Genomic DNA, 27,605 nt, shown 5'->3' with positions numbered 1-27,605 from the left:
TTGGGAAGGGAATTCCATGATTTTGGTCTCATGACTGAAGAAATAAAGATGTAGTTCCAAGTTAGAATGGTGTATGGCCTGGAGGGAACTTGCAGGTGGTGATGATCCTCTGTATCTGCTGCCCTTGTCCTTCCAGGCGGTATTGGTCATAGGTTTGGAACGTGCTATTGAAGGAACCTAAGGGTGGCACGGTGGCTCAGTGGGTAGCACTGCTGCCTCACAGCACCAGGGACCCAGGTTCAATTCCAGCCTCAGGCAACTGTCTGCGTGGAGTTTGCACATTCTCCCCATGTCTGCGTGGGTTTCCTCCCGGTGCTCCGGTTTCCTCCCACAGTCCAAAGATATGCAGGCTCGGTGGATTGGCCATGCTAAATCGCCCATAGTGTTTAGGGATGTGTAGATTAGGTAGGTTATAGAGGAATACATCTGGGTGGGATGCTCTGACGGTTGGTGTGGACTTGAAGGGCCTGTTTACCCACTGCAGGAATTCTATTAACCTTAGTGAGTTACAGCAGTGCATTACCTATACAGTAAATAGTGCTACTGTGGTGCATCAGTGCTGGGGGAAATGAATATTTAGGTTAGTGGATGTGATACCCATCAAGAAGGCTGCTTTGTCCTGATGTTGTTTTGAGCTCCTTGATCTGCATGTATTAAATGTTTTCATAATAAGTCATTTCTACTGAGTATTTTTGTTTGTTGTTAATTTAATCCAATTTCTACGTTGCATTTTAAAGCTATCTAGTGATTGCATATTGTAATTATCTGCTGTCAAATACACACAGTGATGGATATTCATTTTGGAGAGTAGCATGGAATTTGAATTTGAGAGATGGACTGGGGTCAATTCTAAATATTGTGGGATAATTTGACATTAATGGCAATGAAATGTTATCCACCAGTTGCCTGTCACAAATATCACAGCATTGTAGTCAATACTCAAAATATACAAGGGTGACAAGTGAGTCTGTCCAAAATCCCTAAATCCTGGGAACAGTTCACTCTGAGCAATTAGATAATTTTAAATGGAACAAGGAGCTGCTCCCCCAATAATAGGTTGGTTGTTTCCCATACTTGTTGCAGAAATAGGCCCATTTGTGGACTTAAGCCACAAACATAGGAAAGAAACAAGCCCTATCTGAGGAATAGCTAGATAAGTAAGTGCCAACAGTGAAAGAGTTGGTAGGTGAATGGGGTGCTGAGAGGCAAGATCCAGGAGTGAGAGGTTGAGGTCTGGGAGCAGAGGCCTGGAAGCATGCATCCAAGGACCATTTTGCTGAGGCAGGGAGAGGAGGCCAGAGTCAGGAGCAGCCTTTTTACCAATACCAGAGGCTGTGTGATGAGCTGCCTCTTTATAGAGGCTGCCATCTTGCCACCAAGTTTCAGCAGGATCATGAGAAGCGAGATGCCAGAAAGGGAGTGGGGAGAGATGTGAAGGCCACAAGGAGGATTGTTAGAATTGTGGAGTCTGCAAAAAGAGATTTGGGAGAAAAAGAGAGGCTGCAAGGGAGGTCGGGAAGGGAGATCCATTTCAAAGTTGTCAACAAAGGAATCCTCTGCTAATTGGGAGCCAGGAAAACCTGAAATCATTGGGGTGGCAAATTCCTTGCAAATAAAGATAGAATCTCTAGCTTAAGGCTGCATAGGACTCAGCGCAAGAATGGAGAAACATTTAATGAACACAATCAATTGTTGAAATCTGAGGTGCAGTTTAAAAAAAAGTAATAATCGCCTTGTTTAGTATTCCAACTTGGAAGATAAGCAATGGAAACACATTAGCTGTGATCTTTCTATCTAGCATAAGACATTGAAAAACAATGGCATACTGTGATGCCTCTCTGTAACCCTTCACAATGCACATAACTGTGCAAGTCAGTGAAGCATGGTGGGGTGAAGGGGGTTGAATCAGTATTCACTCAGGTAGATGGGATGTGCTAATCAAGCAAGGAAACAGAAAGTTCTAACTTCCAACCAGTCTGAGGAAGGTGTATTTAGGATGATCTCTTTTTGTGTGCAGGTATCGGCATCAGTTATTTGAAAAGAACTGTTTTTGCTAACCTATGTCTGTTGTCTTGTGCCAATTAGATACTTTGGTATCTACAAAATTAGTGCTTTCCTTGAGTGATATGACTTTAAGTTTTTAATGGGATTGATAATTATTGAGGATATTGTGCTTCATGCTGCCTCTGTGAGTCCAGATATCCTATACATCAACACTGATCCAGAAGGTAATGTTAGAAGGGAATAGATAAGGTGGAGGCAGGGAGGTTGTTTCTGCTAGCAGGTAAAACTGGGACTAGAGGGCATTGCCTCAAAATAAAGGGAAGCAGATGTAGGACTGAGGTCAGGAGGAACTTCTTCACCCAAAGGGTTGTGAATCTGTGGAATTCCCTGCCCAGTGAAGCGGTTGAAGCTACCTCACTGAATGTTTTCAAAGCAAGGCTAGATAAATTTTTGAACAGTAAAGGAATTAAGGGTTATGGTGAGTGGGCGGGTAAGTGGAGCTGAGTCTCAAGAAGATCAGCCATGATCTTATTAAATGGCGGGGCAGGCTCGAGGGGCCAGATGACCTACTCCTGCCCCTACTTCTTATGTTCTTATGTAATACTGACTGCGTCACCTAATAAAGGGGTTGGTTAGAATGGGAAAGGAGCCCCTCAAACCAAAAAGTAGTCCTCTTGAAAAACCTTTCAAAAAGAAATATGTCATGCCTGCTTGCTAGTTGCCTGTTATCCAGTAATGCTAGCATGGGAAAAGAGTAAGTTAGAATTTTCAGTCTGCATTTTCCAATGCAGTTGATCATGGGGTAATTTATCATTGTTTAAAGGCAATTGATTTTCCAGGATAAAGATTTCCCCAGTGTCAGCCATGCCATACTGCAGCAACATCTGGAGCCACTGTACTTGCCACTCTCCATCAAAGGCAGGTAACCCCCAGTAGTGTGAAATCACTATGAGAAGGCTGAATCCATGGTCATTACTCACTGGGATTACTATTACCAAGATAGCATGAATCCCTCAATCAGAAACTCCAGCTTGGAAGGTTCAGAACTTATTTGGTGTCTTTCAGGATTTAAATAAAATCTCCTGGGCACTGGCACTAGCAGCTAAGCACTAGCAGAAAGTTAGAACTTTCCTTTTTCTTGCTTGATTAGCACATCCCATAAACCTAAGTGAAAACTGATTCAACCCCCTTGGCCCCAACATGTTTCACTGTCTTGCACAGTTTTTTGCATTGTGCAGTGTTATAGAGACACTTACAGTCTGTCAGTGTTTTTCAGTGTTCTATGTTAGAAAGAAAGTGAGAAGAGGGACAGCAAATTTCAGCAATTCACAGCAAGGGCTCTTGCGTATATTTCTATCTAGATCATGAGCACGGCTGCATGACAGGAATTGGAGTGTCAGTGCCTTTTATGTAGAAATAGAAGTGGGCAAGGATCTCTGAAGTGGCAAACCACATCTATCGTCAAATGTTGACAAATGTATAATGCTATGTGAACATTTTCCCTGTTTGTGTGTGTGTGTGTAGAGTGTGTGTGAAGTAGGTTAAATCTGACTATAAGTATTTTTCTGACGATCCAACAGAACACAAAAAAATTCCCTTTCCGTCACTGCTTAGAAATGAACTGACTGTCATCTAGGTTGAAGGAAATACCTATTCGGACATTGACCCTTCAGAGCTTGGTAGCATAAAGTAAGGATTGATTTATGAAGACAAATGATCCTGTTAAGTCTAATGGCTTTTTCATTTTTCCAACTATAATATTACTGTATATAAAAGTTTTTGGGGTGGGAGTTTATGTTTCCTAACAACCAGAAGACATGCCCTACAAGGATTTTAAAGCTTATTCTTTGAGTACTCTGTTCCAGACAACATGCAAGTTGAACACAAACAAGAGCAAAACTGTAAGCTTCTATCAAGTCAGACAGAGATTAAGAGACTGAATTTTGTATGTTGTGAATGAATTGTGGACTGTATTCAAAGATTAAGACAGACATCCGTTGGCAGCACAGCTTTGAGAATATTTAACATTTTCACTAATCTATCTAACCTAGATATGTCAGATCTGCTTTGTCACCCATTCTGTTTCAAAACACTAGGGTAAATTGTTCTTGCATGATAGATTTAAGTGCTCTGATGAATTCTCAGCTTGATAAGTATATTTGCAGATATAATGTTTTGCACTTTCATGCCTATTCTGAAGTTAATTGCATAATTTAAAAAGTAAATGAACACAACATCTGTTGTGTGAAACATTAAATTTCCTCTTCATTTAGATAAGTTTAAATCAGCTACAAATACTCAGGACACTATCCCCACGATTAAAGCTTTATTGATAGATTGCATACATGGTGTGTACCTAATCTCTGACTGCTGTGTTGTGACCAGAGTAATTCAATTAATTTTTTTTAAAATCTGTTACAGATCCTCACAGCCTTATTCAGCTTCTTTGGTTTTATTTGAAGGAAAAGGTTGTTACATTTTGTCATTTTATAGTTTTGACGTTGTTTACAGTAGGGTCTGGAAGAGATGTATGAGCCCAGAAATTGCAAGTCCTGCCCATGAAAACAGCCCTTCACATTTTTGTGGGGGCGTGGAGGAATTGGCACAGGCACAGTCCATAGAGATAGGCTGATCATTTAAATTATCAGCTGCCCCCACTTCTTTGTTGTCGTCGTAGCCTTGGAATTTGAAGCCTGTGATGTGCAGAGTAGACATGTTAAGAGCAAATCTGAACTTTGTGCATTTCTTTGGATAACCAAGATACCCCTTTGGAGGTATTAGGTACCTCATTTGGATATAGTCTTTGGACACCTTTGGTGACATAAATTGCATTTTAGAATGGTTAAACGTAGTCATAAGTGTATGTAAAGTGTATAAAATCATTAACTGTCAAGCTAATTGGAAATGTTTAAAGCAAATGTCAAAAGTATCAAGATGGCATGTCAAACAATCAAAGGGAGCTGTCTGGATAATTAGAAATTCTACCCTTTAAATATCGGGAATAAAGGTCTGCCGTGTCTAAAAAAGGTCATTGCTGGCTGTTTTACTCTGGTGTATGCCTGAGAGCTGCTATTACTGGATTCCTGCTGCCTGACTTATTTCATAACCATTCATTATTGCAGCAGGGAGCCTGACATCTCACAGTTGGTCAACACCTCCAGCTAGATTCTTTGAAATGGGACTATAAATTAATTCCAGTGCTTTTAATAGGAAACTGCATCTGTAAACAAAGTTTATGTTCTTATAATGCATGAATAGTTTAAAGATATGTAAATGTAGTAAATTGATTGTTATGAATTCTTCTGTGTAGTGAAGTCTGTATAACATACTTACAACATTTTTATTTCATGTCACGTGTCGTGAGGTCTGTTCACAACTTGTAGTTGAAAATCCAGGACTAATTGTCACAAAGATCACGATGTTATAATGCAAAGTTTGAAAAAAAACTAATGATGAAAATCTTAAAAGCATTAATCAATTGTTATAAATTCCCAGCAGGTCAACCAGCATCTGAAAAACATAATAACATGTTTCAGTTCCGGTGACATGTTCCACTGAAAATATGATTTTTCTTTTAGTGGGGGTGGGAGGGTAACTGATTAAACTTGCAATTTTTTTTTGTATACAACACAGTAAGGAAACTTCACATTATGATGTAAAGTGCTGTGTACAAGATATATGAAATAGCCTGTCTGTCTTCTAAACATTTTGATCTGATTGCCTGTCCACATAGGCTCAATTTTGTTTTGCTGTATTTTCCTGTGGTAACATAAAAAATTTGCAGCAAATATTAACAACAGGTAATTTTATAACTTTTGACACTAGGTAAATAAAGTCCTGAGAACACATAATATAAAACCTCACTGGATGTTTGCTTTGGATAACATCATTCGCAAGGCTGTGCAGACAGCTATTACCATTCTTGTACCTGGTGAGTCATTGTTCCAGCAGGTTCTGGGCTACTGAAGAATTCCAATTTCAACCATTAGTAATTGTATTGTTATACTGTTTGTGAGTTCATCTTATTAATAATTCCAGTAGTACCAGATGGTATAACAAAGAATCTATTGAAGCGCTGTTTTGTGACTTCTTTTTTAAAATGCCTAATTTTGTGTGCAATCAAATAAGTCAATTAAACAAAAATATTATTTATATTAATAGTGATATATTCATTTTCATTGGTGCTTTTCTTTCAAACTGATTGTGACAGAAGTATTGAACAGAGTTTTCAACTTCTGTATGGGTACTTTTGGATTCAGTACTTGTGGTGAGATCCACTCACGTTCTTTCACCAATTTCCTATTGAATGAAAAGCTGTGTTATAGTACAACATCAGGGGTCTCTTGTCAAGCTGTATTAGTTGAAAGTTTCATTTAATTTCCTTACTTAAGCTCTACATCAGATATGGACCATCATAAAATGCTGGTCTCACTAGAGAGAAGCTGAATAGAAACAGGAAAACCACTTCAGAATACGACAAAATACATTTCAATCATTCCTGTACCTTCTCGGTTGTGGCACAATCCATTTAAGCCTGTTTTGCACTTCATCTAGTTCTTCTATATTCTTTTCATTAAAACTGTGTACAACTTATCCCTATTCACCCTACTTTCTTGAAGGTGTAAGCCATCACAACACAAACGCTGACACAAAGGACTAAAAGACCAAGCATTAAGTTGAAGTGGATTATTAGATCTATAATGAATAACCAGTATCAATAATTGTTTTCAGAAGGAACTTCCTTGAGTGTTTTCCCATTTTTTTTTGTTTGCTTACTTGTTTTTGCCATAGCTTTGGTAATAGATCATCACAAACCCCAGAGAAATGCAAAAGCAATTTCTGCTGAAGTTACAGTGACTGGTCAACAGAATTCCTGAAAAAAATTTCTGACATTTCTTGTCACTTAATTGTGGCAACAACATTATTCTTACAACATTTATTATGTATGTCAGGAGATGTTGCTCTGCAAGCTGAAAATGTTGATTAATGAGCCAGTGTTGCATAATATAGCATGCACATAAATTTTCCTGTATTATTTTCAAGAAGCTGGAACTGAATGTTCCACTGTCTGAAATGATCTATTCCCAAAACTAATTTCAACCTAATTTGAAGTTCAACAGCTTTTCTTTAAAGCACAGAACTTCAATTTCTAGACAGAACTGTAATGGTATGCTATCAATGTCTTTGTATAGAACTGAGACCACATTTCAGCCTCGCTTCTGGGAGTGATGCTGCAGACCAAGAGGAAGCAGATGATGAGGATGGTGATGATGAAGATCCCAATAAACCAATTCATTCTCAAACTCAGCGGCCAAGTGCTGTGAATGAGGACCCAATACCAACCTCGGGTGTTAGTACCCTTAGTTCAACATTGTCCCATGACTCCCAATATGTACATAGGTCCTTGAGTATGCAATTGGGAAGACTTAAATTAGAAACCAGCAGGTAAATCTCAATATGTCAAATGTGTTGATAAAGTTTTGTGATTTCATTAAGTCTGATCTGATATGATTTGATTTGCACTCTTTATGTTGTTACCTGAACATCTTTAGATTCCATTTGAAAAAACAGGCAATATCTTGAACTTTGATACTTAAACAGTCACAATCTTGTTACAGTATTTCAGTAAAAGAAAGTGTTTCTCAGATCCAGTTGTTTTATGCACTATAATTAAGATGCCTGCATCAGGGAAGGAAAATTTCCAATTTGATGCCAGAATGGAAATTCCCCTCCACCAAAAGCAGAAATTTATGGAGAAACTCAGCAGGTTTGGCAGCATCTATGGAGCAGAAGCAGAGGTAACATTTCGAGTCCAGTAACCCTTCTTCAGAATATTCGGAACAGATCTAAAGAGGAGTCACCGGACTTGAAACATTAACTCTTCTTTCTCTCCACAGGTGCTGCCAGACCTGCTGAGTTTCTCCAGCAATTTCTGAGTTTTGTTTCAGATCTTCAGCATCTACCATTCTTTGTTTTATATTATGGAAAACTTTCAACCCGATTCTCAGTTGTCCAGTTGTTGTTTTGAATGACTAAGAGATTAAGATGACTGTGGATATGGACAATTTATATGCCTCATTATCTAGCTTCTGCTCCCATTTAGTCTATGTCACAGAATCATACAACATGCTAGAAGGCCAATCAGCCCATTTTCCCTGTGTCATCTTTTTTTAAAGTGATATCCAGTTTGTATTAATTCCCAGCTTTTTTTGTCGCCCTGGAGGAAATTTTCCTTCAAGAATTTGTTCAGTTCCTTTTTGAAAGTTATTATTCAACCTGCCTCTGTTTCTTTCATGTATTGAATGCCAGATTACAATAACTCCATATGCAAATATTTTCTTCGTGACGCATCCGTTTCTTTTGCCAATTGTTTTAGATCTGTCTTTTGCTTACTGACCCTTCTGTCACTAGAAACAGTTTGTCTTTATAAATTGATCAACTTCTGTTTTGTGAAGTGATCTGAAGATCTGTCTGTCTAACCCCCGCCTTCTAAATTCTATCTTTATGGGATCTGTTCTTTCTTTAAATTGATTAATTGACTACCAAAATTACAATTGGAGATCCTGCATATTTGAGATGAGTGGAATCACTTGATGTAGAAATTTTTCTCTATATCTTGCAACAACCACAATATGGTGATATTGACAATGCAGATGACATTGAATTTTCAAAAATGAATGTCTACCTGTTTAGGATCATCTTCACCTTTATAAAAGTAGTGTGCAGATAAAACAACCCTAGTTGTCCATCTGCATAAAGACCTTTGTCAGGAGGGAGCATTGTTAATGGTTGATCATTATTTTTAATTTAACAGGTCAAAATTAACGATGTAAATTGCAGCAATCCTCAAGTTTCACAAGGCAGGTGTAGGAGCTGTTGAATATAACTGCTATTCACAATACTATACAGACATGTAGATGTTTGCTCAATATGTGGTTTATCTAAAATCTATTAAGATGGAATGTGCTTCCATGGATGATAAGAGGTAATGTATCTTCCACTTCCCATTAAAAGAAGAATTTCAGTTTGTGTTGATCAAACAAATGTGGACCAGGGTAGAACTTATATTTAGTGCACGTGTACTTTGTTGAGCCTGACAAACCAGTGAAAAAGTCCAAGTTAAATATGGATTTTAAAACTGTGAATGGCATTTTACAAAGTAATGTTAAATATTTAATATTCTTTCTGTAGGCTTTTGGAAGAGCTTGTTCAGAAAGAAAAGGATTATCAGATTCTTCTTCATCAGGCTATTGAAGAAAAGGAGCAGGAAATTAAATTGCTGAGATTGAAGTCACAATCCATAGGTAAAGTTTGAGCAAGATGACCCCACATGTAAGGGCCATCCTGAGGAAGAGTTACTGGACCCGAAACATTAACTCTGTTTTTTCCTTCACAGATGCTGCTAGACCTGCTGAGCTTTTCCAGCAACTTTGTTTTGTTCCTGATTTACAGCATCCGCAGTTCTTTTGGTTTTTATTTCACATAGAAAAGTATTGTTTTTGACTGCACATTTTTTACTTGGTTGAAGCTCTCTAACCTTTTACCATTTTAACCATTAGTTTTAACCTGGTTTAAAAAGGTGTACCTGAAATAAGTCCAAACCCAACTTGGAGTAAAGAGGATCATGGTGTCAGTATTAGGATCTTTTCTTGAATTGGAAGATACTGAGGAGAGCAACAATCAAGCCTGCTTCATTCTCGTTTCATCAGTAGCTGCTGTGTCTAATCTGCTTTCATCAACAGAAAACAAACAAGGAAGTTTTTTTTGAATGATGTGGAATGACGAGAAACAAAAGTGCTTATGGGTGACTGATTGATATCCTGGCATTGATTTGAAAGTTTGCTCAGAGGTGGCAACACCTTATATCCTACCAATGCCTTTCTGCTGGGTTTCTGCTTAATGCTCAGACCATTGTCACTAAGAAGATGTCAAATAATGACATTATACTAGGAACTGACGAACCAAACGTCCCCTGCTGCAGAGAGTTTCTCATTAACGTGTGCTATGACAGACCTCTGGAACAGGTAAGACTTGAACCCCAGACTTCTGGCCTAGAGGTAGGGACACTACCACAGAGCCACAGGCGCCCCTAAACTTGCTTCAGTATTTTTTTTTAATTAGCCTGTTCAGAGATATTATTACATACCTCTAGAGCAGGCAGAATTTAAACCCGGGTTTCCTGTCTGAGGGGTAGGGACACTGTCACTGCAGCGCAAAAATCCATGAAAAACAACTGGTGGTGAGTTTAACCTGAGGAGCACCACACCTCAGGTGAAGTTGAGAAGGCAGGATCTTTGTGGAAACCTCAGTCAGTCCGGGAATTTAATCCATACTGTAGGCACTTCTGTGCATCACAAACCAGCTATGCAGCCAACTGAGCTAATTGACACCCATTATGGACATTGCTGCAGGAGTTCCACATGGGTATTATTTGTAAATCAGTCTATACAAGGATATTATTATACAACTCTGGAGCAGATGGGATGTGAACTCAGCCCTCCCGATCCAGAGGTAGGGACACTACCATTGTCACACAAGAGCCTTCATCTCCTGCTCGAGAAATTTTTAATTAACCAGTTCAGACATTTTATGACACACCTCCAGAACAAGTAGGACCCGAACCCAGGCCATCAAGCTCAGAGATAAGGACACTACCATTTTCCACAAGAGGCTTGTCATCATCTGCTCTAGATATTGTCCGATCAACCTTTTCAGAGATATTACTACACACCTCTGGAGCAAATGGGTTTTAACCCAGGCCTCCTTGCTCATGGTGGGGTTGCTGCCACTGTGCCACAACAGCCCTCATCTGCCCTGCTAGTATTTGTTTCTTTTTTCTTTAAATCCAGAAGTGCACTTACACACAACTGAACATTTTTCCCATTACTAAATCAGTGTGATATATTTTTATCATCTATTAACCACCACCAGTAAATCGCCTGTGTTTTCTAATTAAGAGATGACAAGGTGTAGAGCTGGATGAACACAGCAGGCCAAGCAGCATCGGAGGAGCAGGAAAGCTGACATTTCGGGCCTAGACCCTTCTTCAGAAATGGGGTCTAGGCCCGAAACATCAGCTTTCCTGCTCCTCTGATGCTGCTTGGCCTTCTGTGTTCATACAGCTCTACACCTTGTTACCTCAGATTCTCCAGCATCTGCAGTTCCTACTATCTCTGTGTTTTCTAATTGATTGATTTAGATGCAAGGCCTGTTAAGTACAATGCAAACCATCAAAGATGAGGGAGACTTAGGTAGGGGGGAATAGGGCTAAATCAAAATGGAGTTAGAAGGGGTATCACCTACTCTATTAGTAAGACATATATGGCAATTACCTGAGGTATTCATCTGTGAAGATAGTTATTAAGGACACATGTTTTACAGTGGTGTCCCTGATTTAAGAAACTTTCCAGACATGAGCAACTCGAGTTACAATTGGAATATATAATATTTGAATTATTGTCTGTGGACAAGAGCAGTCACACAATAAACCAACACCTTGTTTCAAGTACATGTTTTCACAGCAGAAAGAGATCAAAGCCCCTCCTCTCCTCCCTCTGTCAACCCAACCTGCAAGCTTTTGATCCCTCTCTGCTATTTTTCGAGTTTTTCTCCAGGTGCAACAAACAGGAACTTTAGAGAAAGAATGCAACTCCATAGCTGTGTATCCAGCAAAACAGATCATCCATCTGCAGTTTAAACAACCTTTGGAGTACTGTTGCACAAACACAGGTGCAACAGATAAACAGGAAGGCTTACGGAATGTTGGCTCTTACTTCAGGGGGTACAGGAGTAGGGAAGTCTTACTGCAACTCTAAAAGGTGCTGGTGAGACCACAGTTCAAAGAAGTTTCATTAGGCTGATCCCGGTGTGGAGGGATTGTCTTATGAGCAAAGGCTGAACAGGTTGGGACTCACGAGTTTAGAAGAATGAGAGGTGATCTCATTGAAACATATAGGATTCTTAGGAGGCTTGACAGGGGAAATTCTGAGATAAAAACCAAAAGAACTGAGGATGCTTTAAATCAGGAACAAAAACAGAAGTTGCTGGAAAAGCTCAGCAGGTATGGCAGCATCTGTGGAGAAAAAAATCAGAGTTAACGTTTTGGATCCGGTGACCCTTCCTCAGAACTGATGAGGAAGTTCTGAGGAATGGTCACCGGACCCGAAATGTTAACTCTGTTAACTTTCCAGCCTATATGTTTTGTGTGTGTTTTTTAAGGTGGAGAGTATGTGCAATCCAGGGTTTGCTCTAACCTACATCTCTTCAAGGATAGCAAAACTAATCTCCTTCTTTATCAAGTTCAAGAAGATCTGTCCAATTAGCTCTTTTGTGATCACACTGTGTAAACAATGCAGTACTCACTGAATTGGCAAGTATAACCTTTTCAAACAAAAGTCTATGGACAAAAGAGGAGCAAAAGCAAGGACCCATTCAACCTCTCCTCATCTGATCATTAACATATTAATTTCTGTGGAGCTATTCCTTTTACACTGCTAAAGGTTCACCAGACATATGGTAAAATTATCATGCATAAATGTAAACATCACTTCGCAGCACTTCAAGTGAACCAATTGCAATTGAGCAGCAGTGACAAAATTCAGCAATAACTTGCATAACATCTTTCACATAATAAAATGTCTCCCAAGGCCCTTCACAGGAGCACTATAAAAGAACTTATAATACTGAACCACGTAAGGAGGCAATCGGTCAGGTAACCGAAAGGTTGGTCACAGAGGTAGATTCTAACAAGTGTCTTATAGGATGAAAACAGGGAAGAATGGCAGCAAGGTGTGGGGAAGGTATTCCAGAGATTGGGGATTATGCATGACTACCAATTATAAAGCAATTAAAATTCAGAATTGTTAAGAGGCCAGAGTTGAATGAGCACAGATGATCAGATGTGGGGGTGCAGGAGGAGATTATAGTGGTGAGTCCCAATTCCTAGTGAAGTCAATCTTCCTTCAATGCTCTTTGCCTTCACTGTTGAGTACTTCTCCTTGAAAATCCTTATTAGTCACATCTTCTGCTAGCTCTTTCTTTGGATTACTTTTCATATATTCTTCGTACCTTTTGTGAACACATTTTTAGTTATTTCTGTATTAAAGGTAAATATAAATGCAAGTCATTATTGCTCTGCTACAGCTCAAATAAATTAAGATATAAAATGGGATATCATCAGGGCAACTACAGGAGTTGTCAACAGTGAACAATAAAATAATGTTGTGAAAGCTAATCATCTTGCACTCATCACAACCAATGCAGAGTGCCAAATTTAATGGTTAAGACAGTTTTTACCATAGAAAAATAGGATGCTGATTAGTTGGCAAGTCGACTCTCATTACCTGAGGCATTATCATGGAGAATGCAATGGGGAATTATAGGCTCCTCAGGCTCCTGGATAATTCAGAAAAATAATGCAAGGCTGACATATTCCTTTAGTTTGCAGAGGACAGGTTCCTGCACGTGAATGTATGTCGCTTCTAGTAAGTGTGAATGAACCATGTTATAAGCTCAGCTCATTATTTGAAATTAGTTGTTATAGGTATTGGCACATTTGGGATCATTCAGAAAGTGCTGTCCAGTCATGAAGTCACATCTAACAGCTATTTTCCTTTGGGTTTTGCAAACTCAAGCTGATTGATTGTGGTCCATGCCGTGCCTGTTTTTAAAAAATCCACATAACATACTGTTAGGTTTAGCCAATTGTTAGGATAGCCGACATAGCTGATATCAAGCCAGCACTGATTTTCATACATGATGTTCCTGAATTGTGTGATAGACAGAACGTCTTTTTGGACATCCTGCTGATGCAAATTACCGTGCATAGGTTCATGCTGAATAGTAGTGCATTATTTACTGAGTCTGTTGTTCAGCTTTTTGACAAATGTTGCCTTTCCAGGACAGTTTGAGGTAAACTAGGTATTTTTCAGATAGGCAAGTGGTTTTTAGCCCAATCAAGAATTTGCACAATATAAGATGAACAATACTCTGATATTTCTTTTTTTAAATGCATTAGTCCAGGATTTAGACACAAACACCGTGAGAGAACAACAATATAGTTTCAAGTCAGGATGGCATATGAAGGGGAACTTTCAAGTGGTGGTGTTCTTATGCATCTGCTATCCGTATCCTTCTAAGTGATAGAGGTCTTGGGTTTGGACTGTGCTGATGAAACAGTCATGGTGAATTGCTGCAGTACCTCATGTAGATGGTACACACTGCTGCCATTGTGCATTACTGGCGAAGGAAATAAATATATTAAGGTGGTGATGGGATACTAGTCAAATTGGCTGTTTTATCTTGATTGGTGTTGAGATACTTGTGGATGGTAGGTGCTCCACTCATTCAGGCAAGTGGAAACTATTCCATCACACACCTGGAATTTGTGTGATACAAATTTTATCAGCACAAACCTGAATGGTAGCCATGTCTTGCGCATATGGGCATGGACTGCTTCAGTATCTGAGGAGTTGAAAATAATGCTGAATATTGTGCAGTCATCGATGAACATCTATTCTTCTGACCTGAGACATGTCTCAGACTAATCAAACTAATCAAACAGCAAATTGTCATTATCCTACTGAAGGAATAGGACATTAAAGACCATGTGTCAGATGACACCATCACCACACACTTGTCTCACCAGCGGGATAGACTCACCAAAAGTGATGGCATACACTGGCACATGGCCAGGACGGAGTTGCCCTGGACGTCCTCAATATTGACTCTGGACTGCATGAATTCTCCATGGCCTCAGGTCAAACTTGGGCAAAGAAATCTCCTGGTGATTACCATGCAATATCCTTTCACCAACCCTCCTACGTTAATGAATCAGTAACACTCCATGTTAAAAAATCATTTGGGTAAAGCACTAAGGGTTGCAGAGCTGCAGAGTATACTTTGCGTGCATGACTTCACCAAAGGTGGCTTGGCAGCACCGCTGGCCAAGCTGGTTAGGTCCTAATGGACATACCTGCTAGACTGGGTCAATAGCAGGTGGTGAGGGAAAAAACACACAACTTCATCCCACCAATCTGCTTGTCACAGGCACATTTGTCCATGATGGTATTGGTAGGAGTGACCAACACACAGTCTTTATGGAGACAAAGTCTGTTTTTGCATTCCTTCCAAGCACATGATCACTATCATTCAGAAGGATAAGGGAACACCACTACCTGCAAGTTCTTCTCCAAGCCACTTGCCATCCTGACCTGGAAATATATCACTGTTCTTTCAATGTTGCTGGGTCAAAATCCTGGAACACTCTCCCTGACAGCATTGTGGGTGTACCAATGTCAATGGTTCAAAAAGGCAGCTCACCACCACCACCTGAAGGGCAAGTAGGAATAGGCAATAAATGCTGACGTAGCCAGCAAAGTTCATATCCCCTGAATGAATAAAAGAAAAGATGAAACAGAACTGTGGATGCTGGAGATCTGAAACAAAAGCAGAAATTGTTTTCTTCAGAACAGAAAAGGGTCACTGGACTCAAAAATGTTAACTCTGCTTTCACTTCACAGATGCTGCCAGACTTGCTGAGTTTCTGTAGCAGTTTTTGTTTTTCTTTATAAGAGAAAGGATAGCTTGAGTGCAGTTTGTGTGTCAAGCTTGCAAGATAAGCAGAAGACTAGGGCCCTCTTTTTAAGATTGCTGATGAAGGTAGGCTTGTAACACTTATCAAATTGTTGGTTTCTGTACATTATGTACTTTTTATTTCCTGAAACTATTAAGCATTTCAGGAAGGAAGAATACAGAGGGAGCTCAATGTTATTAAGATTTTAAATAGTGTAATTTTAATAGACTAATTTTTCAATACATTTTCCCCCAACTTTTCAAAACATGTTTCTAGATGCAGCTAAAGTTGGCTTTCTTTTGACTGAAGTAAACTTTGATCTTTTGTACTTCAACTGACATAATTCTAGTTTTCACTAAATTCCTATTTATTTTTATTTTTTACAATAGACCTTCCTGTTCTGTCAGTGTGTCGCTATGATTCTTCTCCAGTGAACATTGGAGATCCTGACCTTATTGATTGGTTGAGAGAACATGGAGCTGATGATGATACAATAGATAGGGTAAGAAAGTATTTGTTAATAAATAGGCAAGAAGTCTGCATTTCAAATTACTGATTTGGTGAGTTTTGCTTTAAAGCCAGGATGTTATTAGCACCAGAAATCGTGTTGAATGTGGCAAGATTCGTTACAACATCTTTTGTGGCATGTGTTACTTGATTGGTGCCATTTTAGCGTGAACTTTCTCTCTCTGACCTGAGGACACACCCAGCCTTCCAATGTGTGCCCCAGCGTAACCTGAGGTCTTCACCAGGTTGCACCTGCCCACCAGGCCACAAAATGTCCACTGGAGCTGCCACTGGCCTTAATGCAGCTGCCATACGGTTGGATTTAACCCAATTCTCCTCTAACAGGCTGCCATTGAACACAGGACCTGATTCAATAGACCAGAGCTGCGCTTCCCCAAATTGCCTATAGGGCACCAGCCACTTCCAAGCTCGAAAGCTGCGGCTTCTGGCCAGTAGGGATGTTGCCAACTTCAGAATTCAGTAATTCTCCTCCCCTCTCATCTGCCCAGCTCGCACACCGCACCCCCTCCCCCCACCACCACACACAACCCTTGGGACAAGCAGTGACTCTAGAGACCAGCTGCCCCTTCCTAACCCATGGGGCGCTGGCCATGCCAAAGCACTTGACAACAGCCTGTGTTTTCCCCCAAGGTCAGAAATCACACAACACCGGGTTATAGCCCAACAGGTTTATTTGAAATCACAAGCATTTGGAGCCCTGCTCCGTCATCAGGTGAAGTTGACTTTTTTAAGTTTTTTAATTCTAACTCCAGTTCTAACTTAGATTCCAATGGGAATCAATACTTCACTTTATCTTTCCACTTAAAGATTGCATTTTCAGGATTACAACCCCAGCTGTAAGTGAGGACATCCTGTATTATCTCCAGGATACGAGTATGGTGCAATATCCTATACATCTATATATTAAATAGGATTATCTTTAGCTATCGCCAGTAGTGTCATTAGGGTGGTATTAGACTGGCTGCATATTACAAACCTCTCCTCATTTTCCTTTAGATATTTTCTAATCAACCTGTTCTGTGGAGCAGGTAAGACTTGAATCCAGGTCTTGTCCCCCAGAGATGGGGACACTAACAATGCACCACAAGACCCTCCATGTTTCCTTTACATTGACTTCATTGGCAGCTACAGCAGGTGCAGAGTATGCTTCATGTACCCTTGCACATAATATGGAGCATCAGCATCTCAACTGCAAAAGTGCTAACCAGCAGCTAATGCATGATCAAATCTGTTTTGTTTGCCTGAGATGCTGAATCGCTCAGACACTATTACATTTGCAACACTGCATGCAGGGATAACTGGTGTTGGAAGTAATTGTGGGAGATTAAGTATGGATACTACCACATTGGTAAAAGCAATGTGCTGAGTATAAATTATTAATCTTGAGCAACATTTGTTGCTTTTCATCGAAATATCACCAACAGCTTTAAGTGAACATTAAGATAATAGTGCACATATTATAAAACATATGATCGATGGATGTGGATACTGTGCTTTAATATTTTCATGCTGCTGGTTCATCTCTCAAATATGATTCTTCTATGTTAAACTAAGTTTGTGTGACATGTTTATAATCATTATTTTATTGCAAGATAAAATAATTATTGGCTCAATTCTAGTACATACATAACAAATCTATTATTTTTAGTATAGGCTATAATAACCATATCTAAAATGCATAATTTCTGTAATTCAGCAATTCGATGTATGACAAGTTATTGTGACCGTAAAGGGTTTTTTTTCCTTATCTCATCATTCAGTTTGTGGCAGATGACTATAATCTGATTGATGTTCTCCACTACATGACAAGAGATGATTTGAAGTGTTTGAGATTGAGGTAATGTATTTATTTGGCTGTGCTACTTTAATGCTATTTATAGAAAGTCTGAAACGCACTGGGAAAAGGAGGAGTTGGGGAGCTAAGGGAGAAGTGTTCAAATTTTTGGAAGTATTTGGGTCAGGGAACATTTTATAAAAGAGAGAAAAATAAAGATTACATTTCCCAATCTGACATGTTAACTCTGTACACATTCTCAAAAATGCTGCCTGACCTGCTGAGTACTTACAATATTTTTTATTTTTATTTCAGATTTTCAGCATCCACAGTACTTTGCTATTGCATTCACATAAATGTAGCTTCATCCTGCACTCTGTAATTTTTGTTTAATGTGACTTATTTTGATTCCCCTTTTCAAGAAAAAAGGAACTCCATTCTAATTTTCTTGCAGTTACTCATTTATGATTTGGTCAATTTCAAAAACAACTACAATTCTACAGAATCGTGGAATAGCTGTAGAACAAATGGCAACTATTCAAGCTGTTGTTGTGCAGGAGCAATTTAGGATGTTTTGTCTAGTTGGAGACTATAGAACTATAAGACCATAAGGTGTAGGAGTAGAAGTAGGCCATCTAGCCCATTGCGTCTGCTCTGCCTTTAAATGATCTGATCTAATAATCCACAACTCCATTTTGCTGCCTTTTTCCCCACAACCCTTGATTCCTGCACTGATTAAAAATCTGTCTCAACCTTGAATACACTTATTGACCCAGCCTTGAAAGCTGAAAATAATTCCCTACCCACTGAGAAAAGGAATTCCTCCTCATCAACTATTATAAATGGGTGGCCCCTTATTTTTAAAAAGTGACCTCTAATTAAGGAGAGGCCTATTTAAGATAATGCTGAGAATTTTTTTTTGAGGATTGCCAGCCATTGTAACTCTCTTCATCAACATTGATGAGAATGTGGAGTAATCAGATCAACCATTTTATTACTGAATGGCTGACCAGGTATGAGGGGCAGAAGGATCTAGTCCTGCTGCTTCTTGTATGTATGTTAGCTAACTGCATTTCCCCCTTCTTTCTCTGTAGCCCTGCAGATTTCTTCTCTTCAAGTGCTCAAACTTATTTCTCTTTTGAAATCCTTGATTGTATTTGTCCCCACCACTCCTTCAGGGCAGTGCATTCCAGATCCTAACTACTTGCTGTGTAAAAAGATTTTCCTCACGTTACCATTGGCTCATTTGTAAATCACCTTAAATAGACATTCTCTGATACTTGATATTTCCATCATTGGCAACACTTGTCTGTTTGTCTATCTTGTCTAGACCCTCATGGTTTTGAACACTCCTTTCAAATCTACTTTCAACGCTTTTTTTCTGAATGAGAAAAAGCTAACTTTTCCATTCTATCCATGTAACTGGTTTCAGTGATGAGGATTTCATTTTTGTAAATCTTTTTCATACCCTCTCTAAAATCTTCACATTACTTCTAAAGTGTGTTGCCCAGAATTGGACACAACACTCCAGTTGTTGGTGAATCAAAGTTTTTTTTTAAATTCATTCATAGAATGTGGGCATTGATGATTAGGTCAGCTTTACTGAACATTCCTAATTGCCTTTCATTTGTGAAGGTGGTGGTGAGCTGCCACCTTGGACCATTGCAGTCAAACTAGTGTTGGTACACCCACAGTGTTTTTAAGGAGGGAGCTCTAGGATTTTGATCAAGTCATGTGAAGGAATGGTGATATAGTTCCAAGTGAGGATGGTGTGTGGCTTGGAGGGAAACTTATGGGAGGGGGGGTGCGGAGTCCAAAGAAATGGACACAGAGGTGAAGGCAATGGAAGAAGAATCCAACAGCATGTCATGTCCAGAATTCATTAAGGTGGAGATGCCCTCTACATTGGGGAAACAAAGCACAGACTGGGTGACCGCTTCACAGAACACCTATATTCTATCCACAGAAAAGACCCTGAGCTTCTCATTGCTCGCCTCTTCAACACACCACTCTGTTTATGGACAGCATCTTTGTCTCAGACTTGCTACAGTGCTCCAGCAAGGCTCAGCGCAAGCTAGAAGGACAGCACTTTATTTTCTGTTTGGGAATCCAGAAGGCTTCTGTACTTAATATCGAGTTCAACAATTTTAGGCCTTGCGCACCTTACCCCTGCTATCCCCCACCTCCACACACCAGGCCTTGTCATTATATGGACTGCTACCACACACTACCATTGTCAGCCACTAATTGTCCCCATTACCAGCTATTCATTCCTACAGACTGACCTTTAGCTATTTCTTTTGTCTGTCCAACTGTTTTTCTCTCTCTTTGGGCTCAATCTCCCCTATCGTTTACTCTCGCCCCCTTCCCCCACCTCATCTTCTATATAAAAACCATCCTTTTCGTAGCTACCATCAGTTCTGAAGAAGGGTCATTGGACCTGAAACGTTAACTCTGGTTTTTCTGCACAGATGCTTCTGAGATTTTCCAGCAATTTCCAGTTGACTCCATTTGTGTTAGGGCTCCTTGTTGATACACGTTGTCAAATGCAGGCTGGGTGTCAGGGGCAGTCACTCTCACTTCCTCTCTGAAATTCAGATCCTTTGTCCATGTTTGGACCAAGGTTGGAATAAGGTGAAGAGTTGCATAACCCTAGCAGACCCCAAATTGCAGGAAATTGCTAACTAAGTGCTGCTTGATGGCATTGGCAATAACCTCTTCCAATACTTTGTAATGATGGAGAGTGACTAATAGTAATTATCTGGGTTGGTTTGTCTATACCTAGGCAACCTTCCACATTGCCAGGCAGGTGCCGGTGTTTTAACCATACTGGAACAGTTTGGATAGTACCACAGTCTTTAGTACTATTGCCAAAATATCGTGGGGACTGTGGCCTTTGCAGTATCCAGTGCCTTTGGCCATTTTTTCATATTGTGTGGAGTGAATGGAATTGGACAAAGCATGGCATCTGTGATTCTGCGAACCTCAGCAGGAGGCTGAGATGAATTACCCACTTAGGACTTCTGGTGAAGCTGGCAGCAAAAATCTCAGCCTTTTCTTTTGTACTGATGTGCTGGGCTCTCCTGTCATTGAGGATTGGTATACTTACGGAGCCTCCTTCTCCAGTGAGTTGTTTAATTGTCTACCACCAATCACAACTGGATGTGACAGGATTGCAAAGCTTACATCTGATCTACTAGCTGTGGGATCACTCAGCCCTATCTATTATGTGCTGCTCCAGTGTTTGGCACACAAGAAGTCACATGTTTTAGTTTCACCAGGTTAACTCTTCATTTTTAAAGCATGCCTGATAATACTCCTGGTATGTCCTCCTGCACTTTTTAGTGACCCAGCAACGGACTCTTGGCTTGAAAGTAATAATAGTGTGGGATATGCTAGACCATGAGTTTACAAGATTTTGGTTGAATACAGTACTGCTGTTGTTGATGGTTCGCAGCACCTTATGTTTGCCTAATCCAGAGTTGCTCGATCTGTTTGACATCTATCCTATTTGGCATAGCGATAGTGCCACACAACATACGAGGGTATCCTCTGTGTGAAAATGAGACCATGCAGTGAGAGTGAAAATTGCAAGGGCACTGGCCACAATCTTTCAGTCTTCCCTAGATTTGGGCAAGGTGCTAGAAGACTAGAAAATTGTAAAATTACAGCCTTGTTAAAGAAAGGCAAGAAGGGTTAGCCCAGCAGCTACAGAGCACTTTATTTAACTTTAGTGATGGGAAAGCTTCCAGAGATAATTATTCAGTATAGATATAGTAATTGCATCGAAAACAGTGGGTTGATTGGAGAGAGTCATCAAGGATTTCTGAAGGGGAAATTATGTTTAACTAATTGGCTGGAGGTTTTTAAAAAGGTAAGAGGCTCAATGAAGGAAACACTTCAGATGTGGTATAGCTAGACTTTCAGAAGTGCAGCACCACAGACTTGAGGAAAGTAATAGATCATCGAATAATAGGGACAGTAGCAGAGTGGATGCAAAATTGGCTGAGCAATAGGAAGCTGAGAGTAACGGTCAATAGATATTTTTCAGGCCAGAGGAGGGTTTGAATGTTGTTGGCCAGAAATCGATATTGGGAATCTTGCTTTTCCTGTTGTATATTAATGATCTAGATCTTAGTGTGTAGGGGTCAATTTCAAAGTTTACAGGTGGCACAAAACTTAGAAAAATTGTAAACTGTGAAGAGAACAGCGTAGAACTCTTAAAAAGACATAAATAAGTTGGTACAGTGGCAGATAGATGACCGACAAATTTCAATGCAGAAAAGTGTGAGGTGACACATTTTGGTAAGAATAACATTGAAAAGCAATACAAAATAGTGCATACATTTCTAATGGTGGGGTGATAGAGGAGCAGAGGAACCTGTTTGTATCTGAGCACAAATCATTGAAAGTGGCAGTGTCTAAAGTAACAGTAGTTTTGGCTTTATTATTAAGCCTATAGTACAAGAACAAGGAGATGATGTTGAATTTGTGCAGGACACTTGTTAGACTGCAGGTGGGGTATTGCATTCATTTCTGGGCACCACATTATGGGATGGATATGAACGCATTGGAGAGAGTGCAGAATTGATTTACAAGAATGGTCCCAGGGATGACTAACTTCAATTATGAGAATAGATTAAAGAAGTTGGGATTGTTCTCCTTCGTCAGAAAAGGGCTAATAGGAGGTCTGCTGGATGTTTTCATAATCATAAGTGAGCTGGAGTAGATAGGGAGAATCTTGAAACTCGTTCCTTTTACAAACTGGAACGGAGGGCATAAATTTAAAGTGATCTGCAAAAGAAGCAAGTGTTAAGCAATGAAAAAAGTTTTCACTGAGTAGTTAGGGTGTTGAATGTTCTCGCTGGATGTGTGATGGAGGTAGGTTCAAAGGAGGCATTCAAGACGGAAGTGAATAATTATTTGGATAAAAATAATATGCAAGGGTGTGGGAAGAAACAGGAGTTTGGCACTAAGTGTTAGATCTCATATTTTCCAACGACAGTCCAAGTTGCAGGGTGGTGTCAGGTAACCTGTATTGCAGCTTCATTTTCAATACAGCTTCATTTCTCCATTCCTATTCCTCCCGCATTGAGTTATCCCTCCATAATTGGATCTCTGGTACAGGATCTTATACAGTTCAAGCCTCCTTCAGCAATTTACTTGACACAGTTTAACTGTTGATAGTTCTTAACCTAAAGGAAGTACTGCTGCACTCACCAGTTCTGATATATTTCCAATTAATCCATTCATATCATTGAATGACAAAGAGATGGACAGGCTTGTGGTCCACCCCAAGTCCTACATGGTTTCACAATGTTACCAGACTCTCTCATCTCCCTGCAATGATATGGGGCTGCTTTTACTGTCTGAGACTGTTTTGAATCTTTTCCTTTAATGCTTTTAGTGATTTTTTTTGTATACAGGTGGATCTATAACTACTTCGAAATCTATATCTGTGATTATCTGAAAAATCTTAACTAAAACCTACTATTAGTATTATAACAGATTGATTAAATAATTCAAGAGAGATTCACTAATTAAATGTCTTAGCTATGTCTTATGCACCAACAACTACAGCTGCGCATTCTATCTCAGTCTAGTAACCTTGAGTCTACAGAGCTACTATTGTTCTACTGTGAAGACTACATTAAGCAAATATTTTCCCAAGGTCTCTGACTAGTGTCAACCATGTTCTGCTAGATTAGCCGTGGGCAGCTGTTGGCCATTTTGTGCTGCTCAGACATGGGCAGCCCTAACACTAGGTAACAGTGCTCATTTGAACTGGTGCAGACACAGTGGGCCAAATGGCCTCCTCCTGTGCTGTAACACTTTTGTGATACTGTGAAATCTCCTCTGGACTGCCTCCAACACAATTACATCCTTAAATAAGGAGACCCAACTGCACACTGTATTCAAGATGTGGTCTCCCCAATTCCCTGTAAAACTGAAGTATAACATGCATACTTTTACATTCAAAGTCCCCTCAGAGTAAAATATAGCATCCCATGAGCCCTCTTGATTAAATGTTGTACCTGCATACTAAATGTTTGTAACTCGTGCATTAGAACCCTTAATTCCCTTTGCACCTTGAAATTCTATGGTTGTTCTCTGTTTCAGCAGTGCACTGCTTCTTTTATTCTTCCAGTTTTTAGCCTCTGGAAATCTATTTCTCTCTTCAATATATAGTCAGTGACTTTACCTCAACAGGCTTCAATGGTAAAAGATTCTACAGATTCACCAGCCACTGAGTGAAGAAAGTTCTCATCTCAGTCCAGCCTTTCTTACTAAGCCACCGTTGATCTACAGTCCATTTCATTATTTTCAGTCCTCCTCAATGGGGCTGTTCTTTGCATGATTCCACTCGTATGTGTCCCAACACTGTTCTATTTCTTCCAGCAGTTTCTCACTTAATTTTTGTCATTGTACTTGTGGTCATCTAAGCTTGATTGATTCATAGCAATTACAGTCGTATAATGATTGGAAAATCCTATCAATAAAGTTCTGTAGATTACATTTAGCAACGTTTTTAGAATTCTGAATTATTAAGTATAGAAAAGCAGTTGGGTTGCAATATTAAGAAATGCTTGTCAGCACTGTGACTTTCAAAAAGGAAAATCTGAAGATGAAATAATAAAATTTAGTTACTTCTTTGTCATCCTTCGTTATTTTTCAACAACAGACATGTTTTGCATGTTTTGGATGGCAATTTTCTGATTGATCTGTGTCTTTACTTCTTCCCCAGGGGTGGAATGCTTTGCAAATTATGGAAAGCAATTGTGGAGAACAGAAAAAGAGAATTTCCTTCCCCATTAGATCATACCTAAGGAACTTGTATTGGGGCACATAGCAACATCTCTCAATGAGATAACAGCACTTTAAATTGAAACAAATTAGACAGTGTAAAACATTTAGATTGTTAGAAGTGTGCTGCAACAAGTACTGTGTACCTGAAATGTTGATGAAGTGTGTATGTGCTGTGAATAGTTTGGTCCACAACTGTGCAATTTTGCAAACTGTTTTTATGTAAAATAACAATATTTAAGGAAGAGAATTATGAAGCCTTGAATTCTAGTTTTGAGGGATAATTTTTCAATTTCCCATTTCCAATGGAGACACCTGTACACCGACAGCATATATTGGATGGTTGGATGTCCACTGTATATGATTTACCAGCTAGTGGGAAAATGTAGTGCAGTGCATGCCCAAACTTCTAATGTATACTTCTAGCAAACGTAGCCTCTGCTGAATGTACACAATTGGAAAATTATCCCTTTTATAGCAGTCACATTTAGATTTCTATTTTGACTTGTACTAATAAATGGCACAGACCAATTGTGTACTTTTTTATACTAGACATTTTTGTGTTCGTATGGATGACATTTCATTGAACCACTGTTAATGTATGTGGCACGAAACTGCACACTTTTTTTTTACAAAATCTGGAAATGTAACCAGTTATTTTAAGATGCCTTTATACATTTCTGCGGTTGAACAATCTAGCTTACAGGACTAAATTTGGTAATGGTAATTTTATTAAATGTTTGAATGTTATAACTAATTGTCTGTTTTGTAACCTGGGTTAAATGGCTTTATATTGTGTAATTACAGTTATTCATGTTTACTATTGTAATGGATGTTGTAATATGCTTTAAATCCTAGTGCTACAGTTTACATTTGTTACTGAACTTTGTGCCACCAAAGGCTTGTTCTAAAGCTAAAAATATGATAACCACTTCCAAAAATAAATCAATGAATTGACAACAGTTGCATTTATTTTTGTTGTGAATTATTTAGGAAACTTGTATGTTGCTTCTCTTAGGAATTTAGACTTGCATTATACTCCATATAAAGGGAAAATTACAGCAGTCCCTGAGACAGATGACTGGGGGTGAGTTTAACCTGAGGGTTACCATGCCTCAGGTGAGGTTGAGAAGGCAGGATCTTCGTGGTAACCTCATAAATGTGTATAGTAGAATCTGCAATGAGAAATTAATTATGTAGGACTATCTCTGGACTGTACTTTTATTATTGTGAGGGCCTCTTTATTCCTATCAAACTTTTGTATTTTCTTTCCTGTTTTCTAATTAACTTATTTCATTGATTAATATTGACATAGACTTCCACCATGAAAGCATCGTGGCTCCGACCATGACATTACACAGTTTTCTCTTGCTGTCTAAAATTAACTGCACAATAATAGCGTGGAAGGCTATCCTATTCAAGTATGTCTCACGAGTTATTTTGTGGGTGCAATAACATAGCCGTTATATTACTTTACTAGTAGCCCAGAAGCATGGACTGATAATCTGGTAATGAGAGTTCAAACCCTGCCATGGCAGTTGAAACATGTAAATTCACTTACTTCTATTCCCAATTTATTTTCATTATCAGCATTAATGGTGAGCATGACATTATTGGATTGTTAAAACACTGCAGATTCACTCATGACTTTAAGGAAGGAAACCTGCTTTTTCTTAACCTGGTCTGGTCTGTGTCTCACTACAGATCCACAACAACACATTAGACTCTTAATTGCACCTTGAAATGTCTTACCAAGCCAGCCAGTTGTATCAAAATTGATAAGCCATGGTATGCAGCAGGCCGGCCTTCTCAAGGACAACTGGAGATGGGCATTAAGTGCTGGTCTTTGTCTGTGATGTCCATGTCCCATGAATGAACAGAAACAAAATGATGGAATCAACACTATATAATGAAATGTCTCCAGTTGTTGACTTCAAGGATGCTTTTTCCCAATGCTATTGAGAGTTCTGAAAAAGGGCCACTGGACTTGAAGCATTAACACTGTTTTCACTTTTGCTGCTAAACCTGCCGAGTTTCTCCAGGAATTTCTGTTTTTGTTTGTTTCAGTCTCCAGCATTCAACATTCTTTGTTTTATTCTTTATTTTATTATATTATGACCTGATATGTCTGTAACAAATAGTTGGTAAGGGCCAGGTCTGCAAGTTGTTTTCTTCAGCACCTTACAAGGGCCAGCTTTGCAGTTATTTCTATAGGACATTGCAAGTTCTATTGGTGGTGGTACGACCAAACAAATACTTAATGGTGCCCACTGAATCCTCCACAACGTACATTCTAAGCCCTTAGCTCTGCACCTCATACTCAATGTAGTCAAGCAATGCTTTGTCAGTTAAAGATGGCATATGGTGGTGATGAACAGGGTTTCTTCGATTTTTTTTTTTTTTTTTTTTTTTTTTTTTGTTTGACCTGAATCTACAGGGCAGTTAACCTAACATCTCTAATCGGGAAAATGCTAGAATCTATTGGTAAGAATGTTATAGCAAAACACTTGGAAAATTATAATGCAATCAGGCAGAGTCAACATGGTGGTTTGAAAGGGAAATCATGTTTGAAGTTTCTTCAGGATGTAACAAGCATTTTGGATAAAAGGGATGTATTGTACTTTGATTTCCAAAAGATATTTGATATGTTGCTGCATTATAGAATCATAAGAGTCATACAGCATGGAAACAGACTCTTTGGTCCAACTAGTCCAGGCCGACCATATTCCCAAACTGAACTAGTCCCACCTACCTGTGTTTGACCCATTCCCTTCCAAACTTTTCCTATTCATGTACTTATCCAAATGCCTTTTAAATGTTGTAACTGTACCTGCGTCCACCACTTCTTCTGGCTGTTCATTCCACACACTAACCATTGTGTAAAAAAAGTTGCCCCTCTTGTCCTTTTTAAGTCTTTCTCCT

At 39.3% G+C, this 27,605-nt stretch overlaps 1 protein-coding gene across 1 annotated transcript in view; it reads left to right on the top strand.

The window, feature by feature from the left end:
• The window catches only part of map3k5 (mitogen-activated protein kinase kinase kinase 5), a 195,700-nt gene extending 170,060 nt beyond the window's left edge, over positions 1–25,640 (top strand). Inside the window, exons 23-28 of the mRNA XM_048596746.1 lie at positions 5,830–5,935; positions 7,197–7,449; positions 9,196–9,308; positions 15,967–16,079; positions 17,866–17,942; positions 24,625–25,640. Coding sequence (XP_048452703.1) covers positions 5,830–5,935; positions 7,197–7,449; positions 9,196–9,308; positions 15,967–16,079; positions 17,866–17,942; positions 24,625–24,706 — 744 coding nt within the window. The 3' untranslated portion in view covers positions 24,707–25,640. The remainder of the gene's footprint in view (positions 1–5,829; positions 5,936–7,196; positions 7,450–9,195; positions 9,309–15,966; positions 16,080–17,865; positions 17,943–24,624) is intronic.
• The last annotated feature ends 1,965 nt before the right edge of the window (positions 25,641–27,605 follow it).

The sequence above is a fragment of the Rhincodon typus genome, chromosome 5 (genome assembly GCF_021869965.1).
Source record: "Rhincodon typus isolate 14 chromosome 5, sRhiTyp1.1, whole genome shotgun sequence".
NCBI lineage: Eukaryota > Metazoa > Chordata > Chondrichthyes > Orectolobiformes > Rhincodontidae > Rhincodon > Rhincodon typus.
The sequence above is the reverse complement of the archived record's forward strand: the minus strand, read 5'-3'. Positions and strand labels throughout refer to the sequence as shown.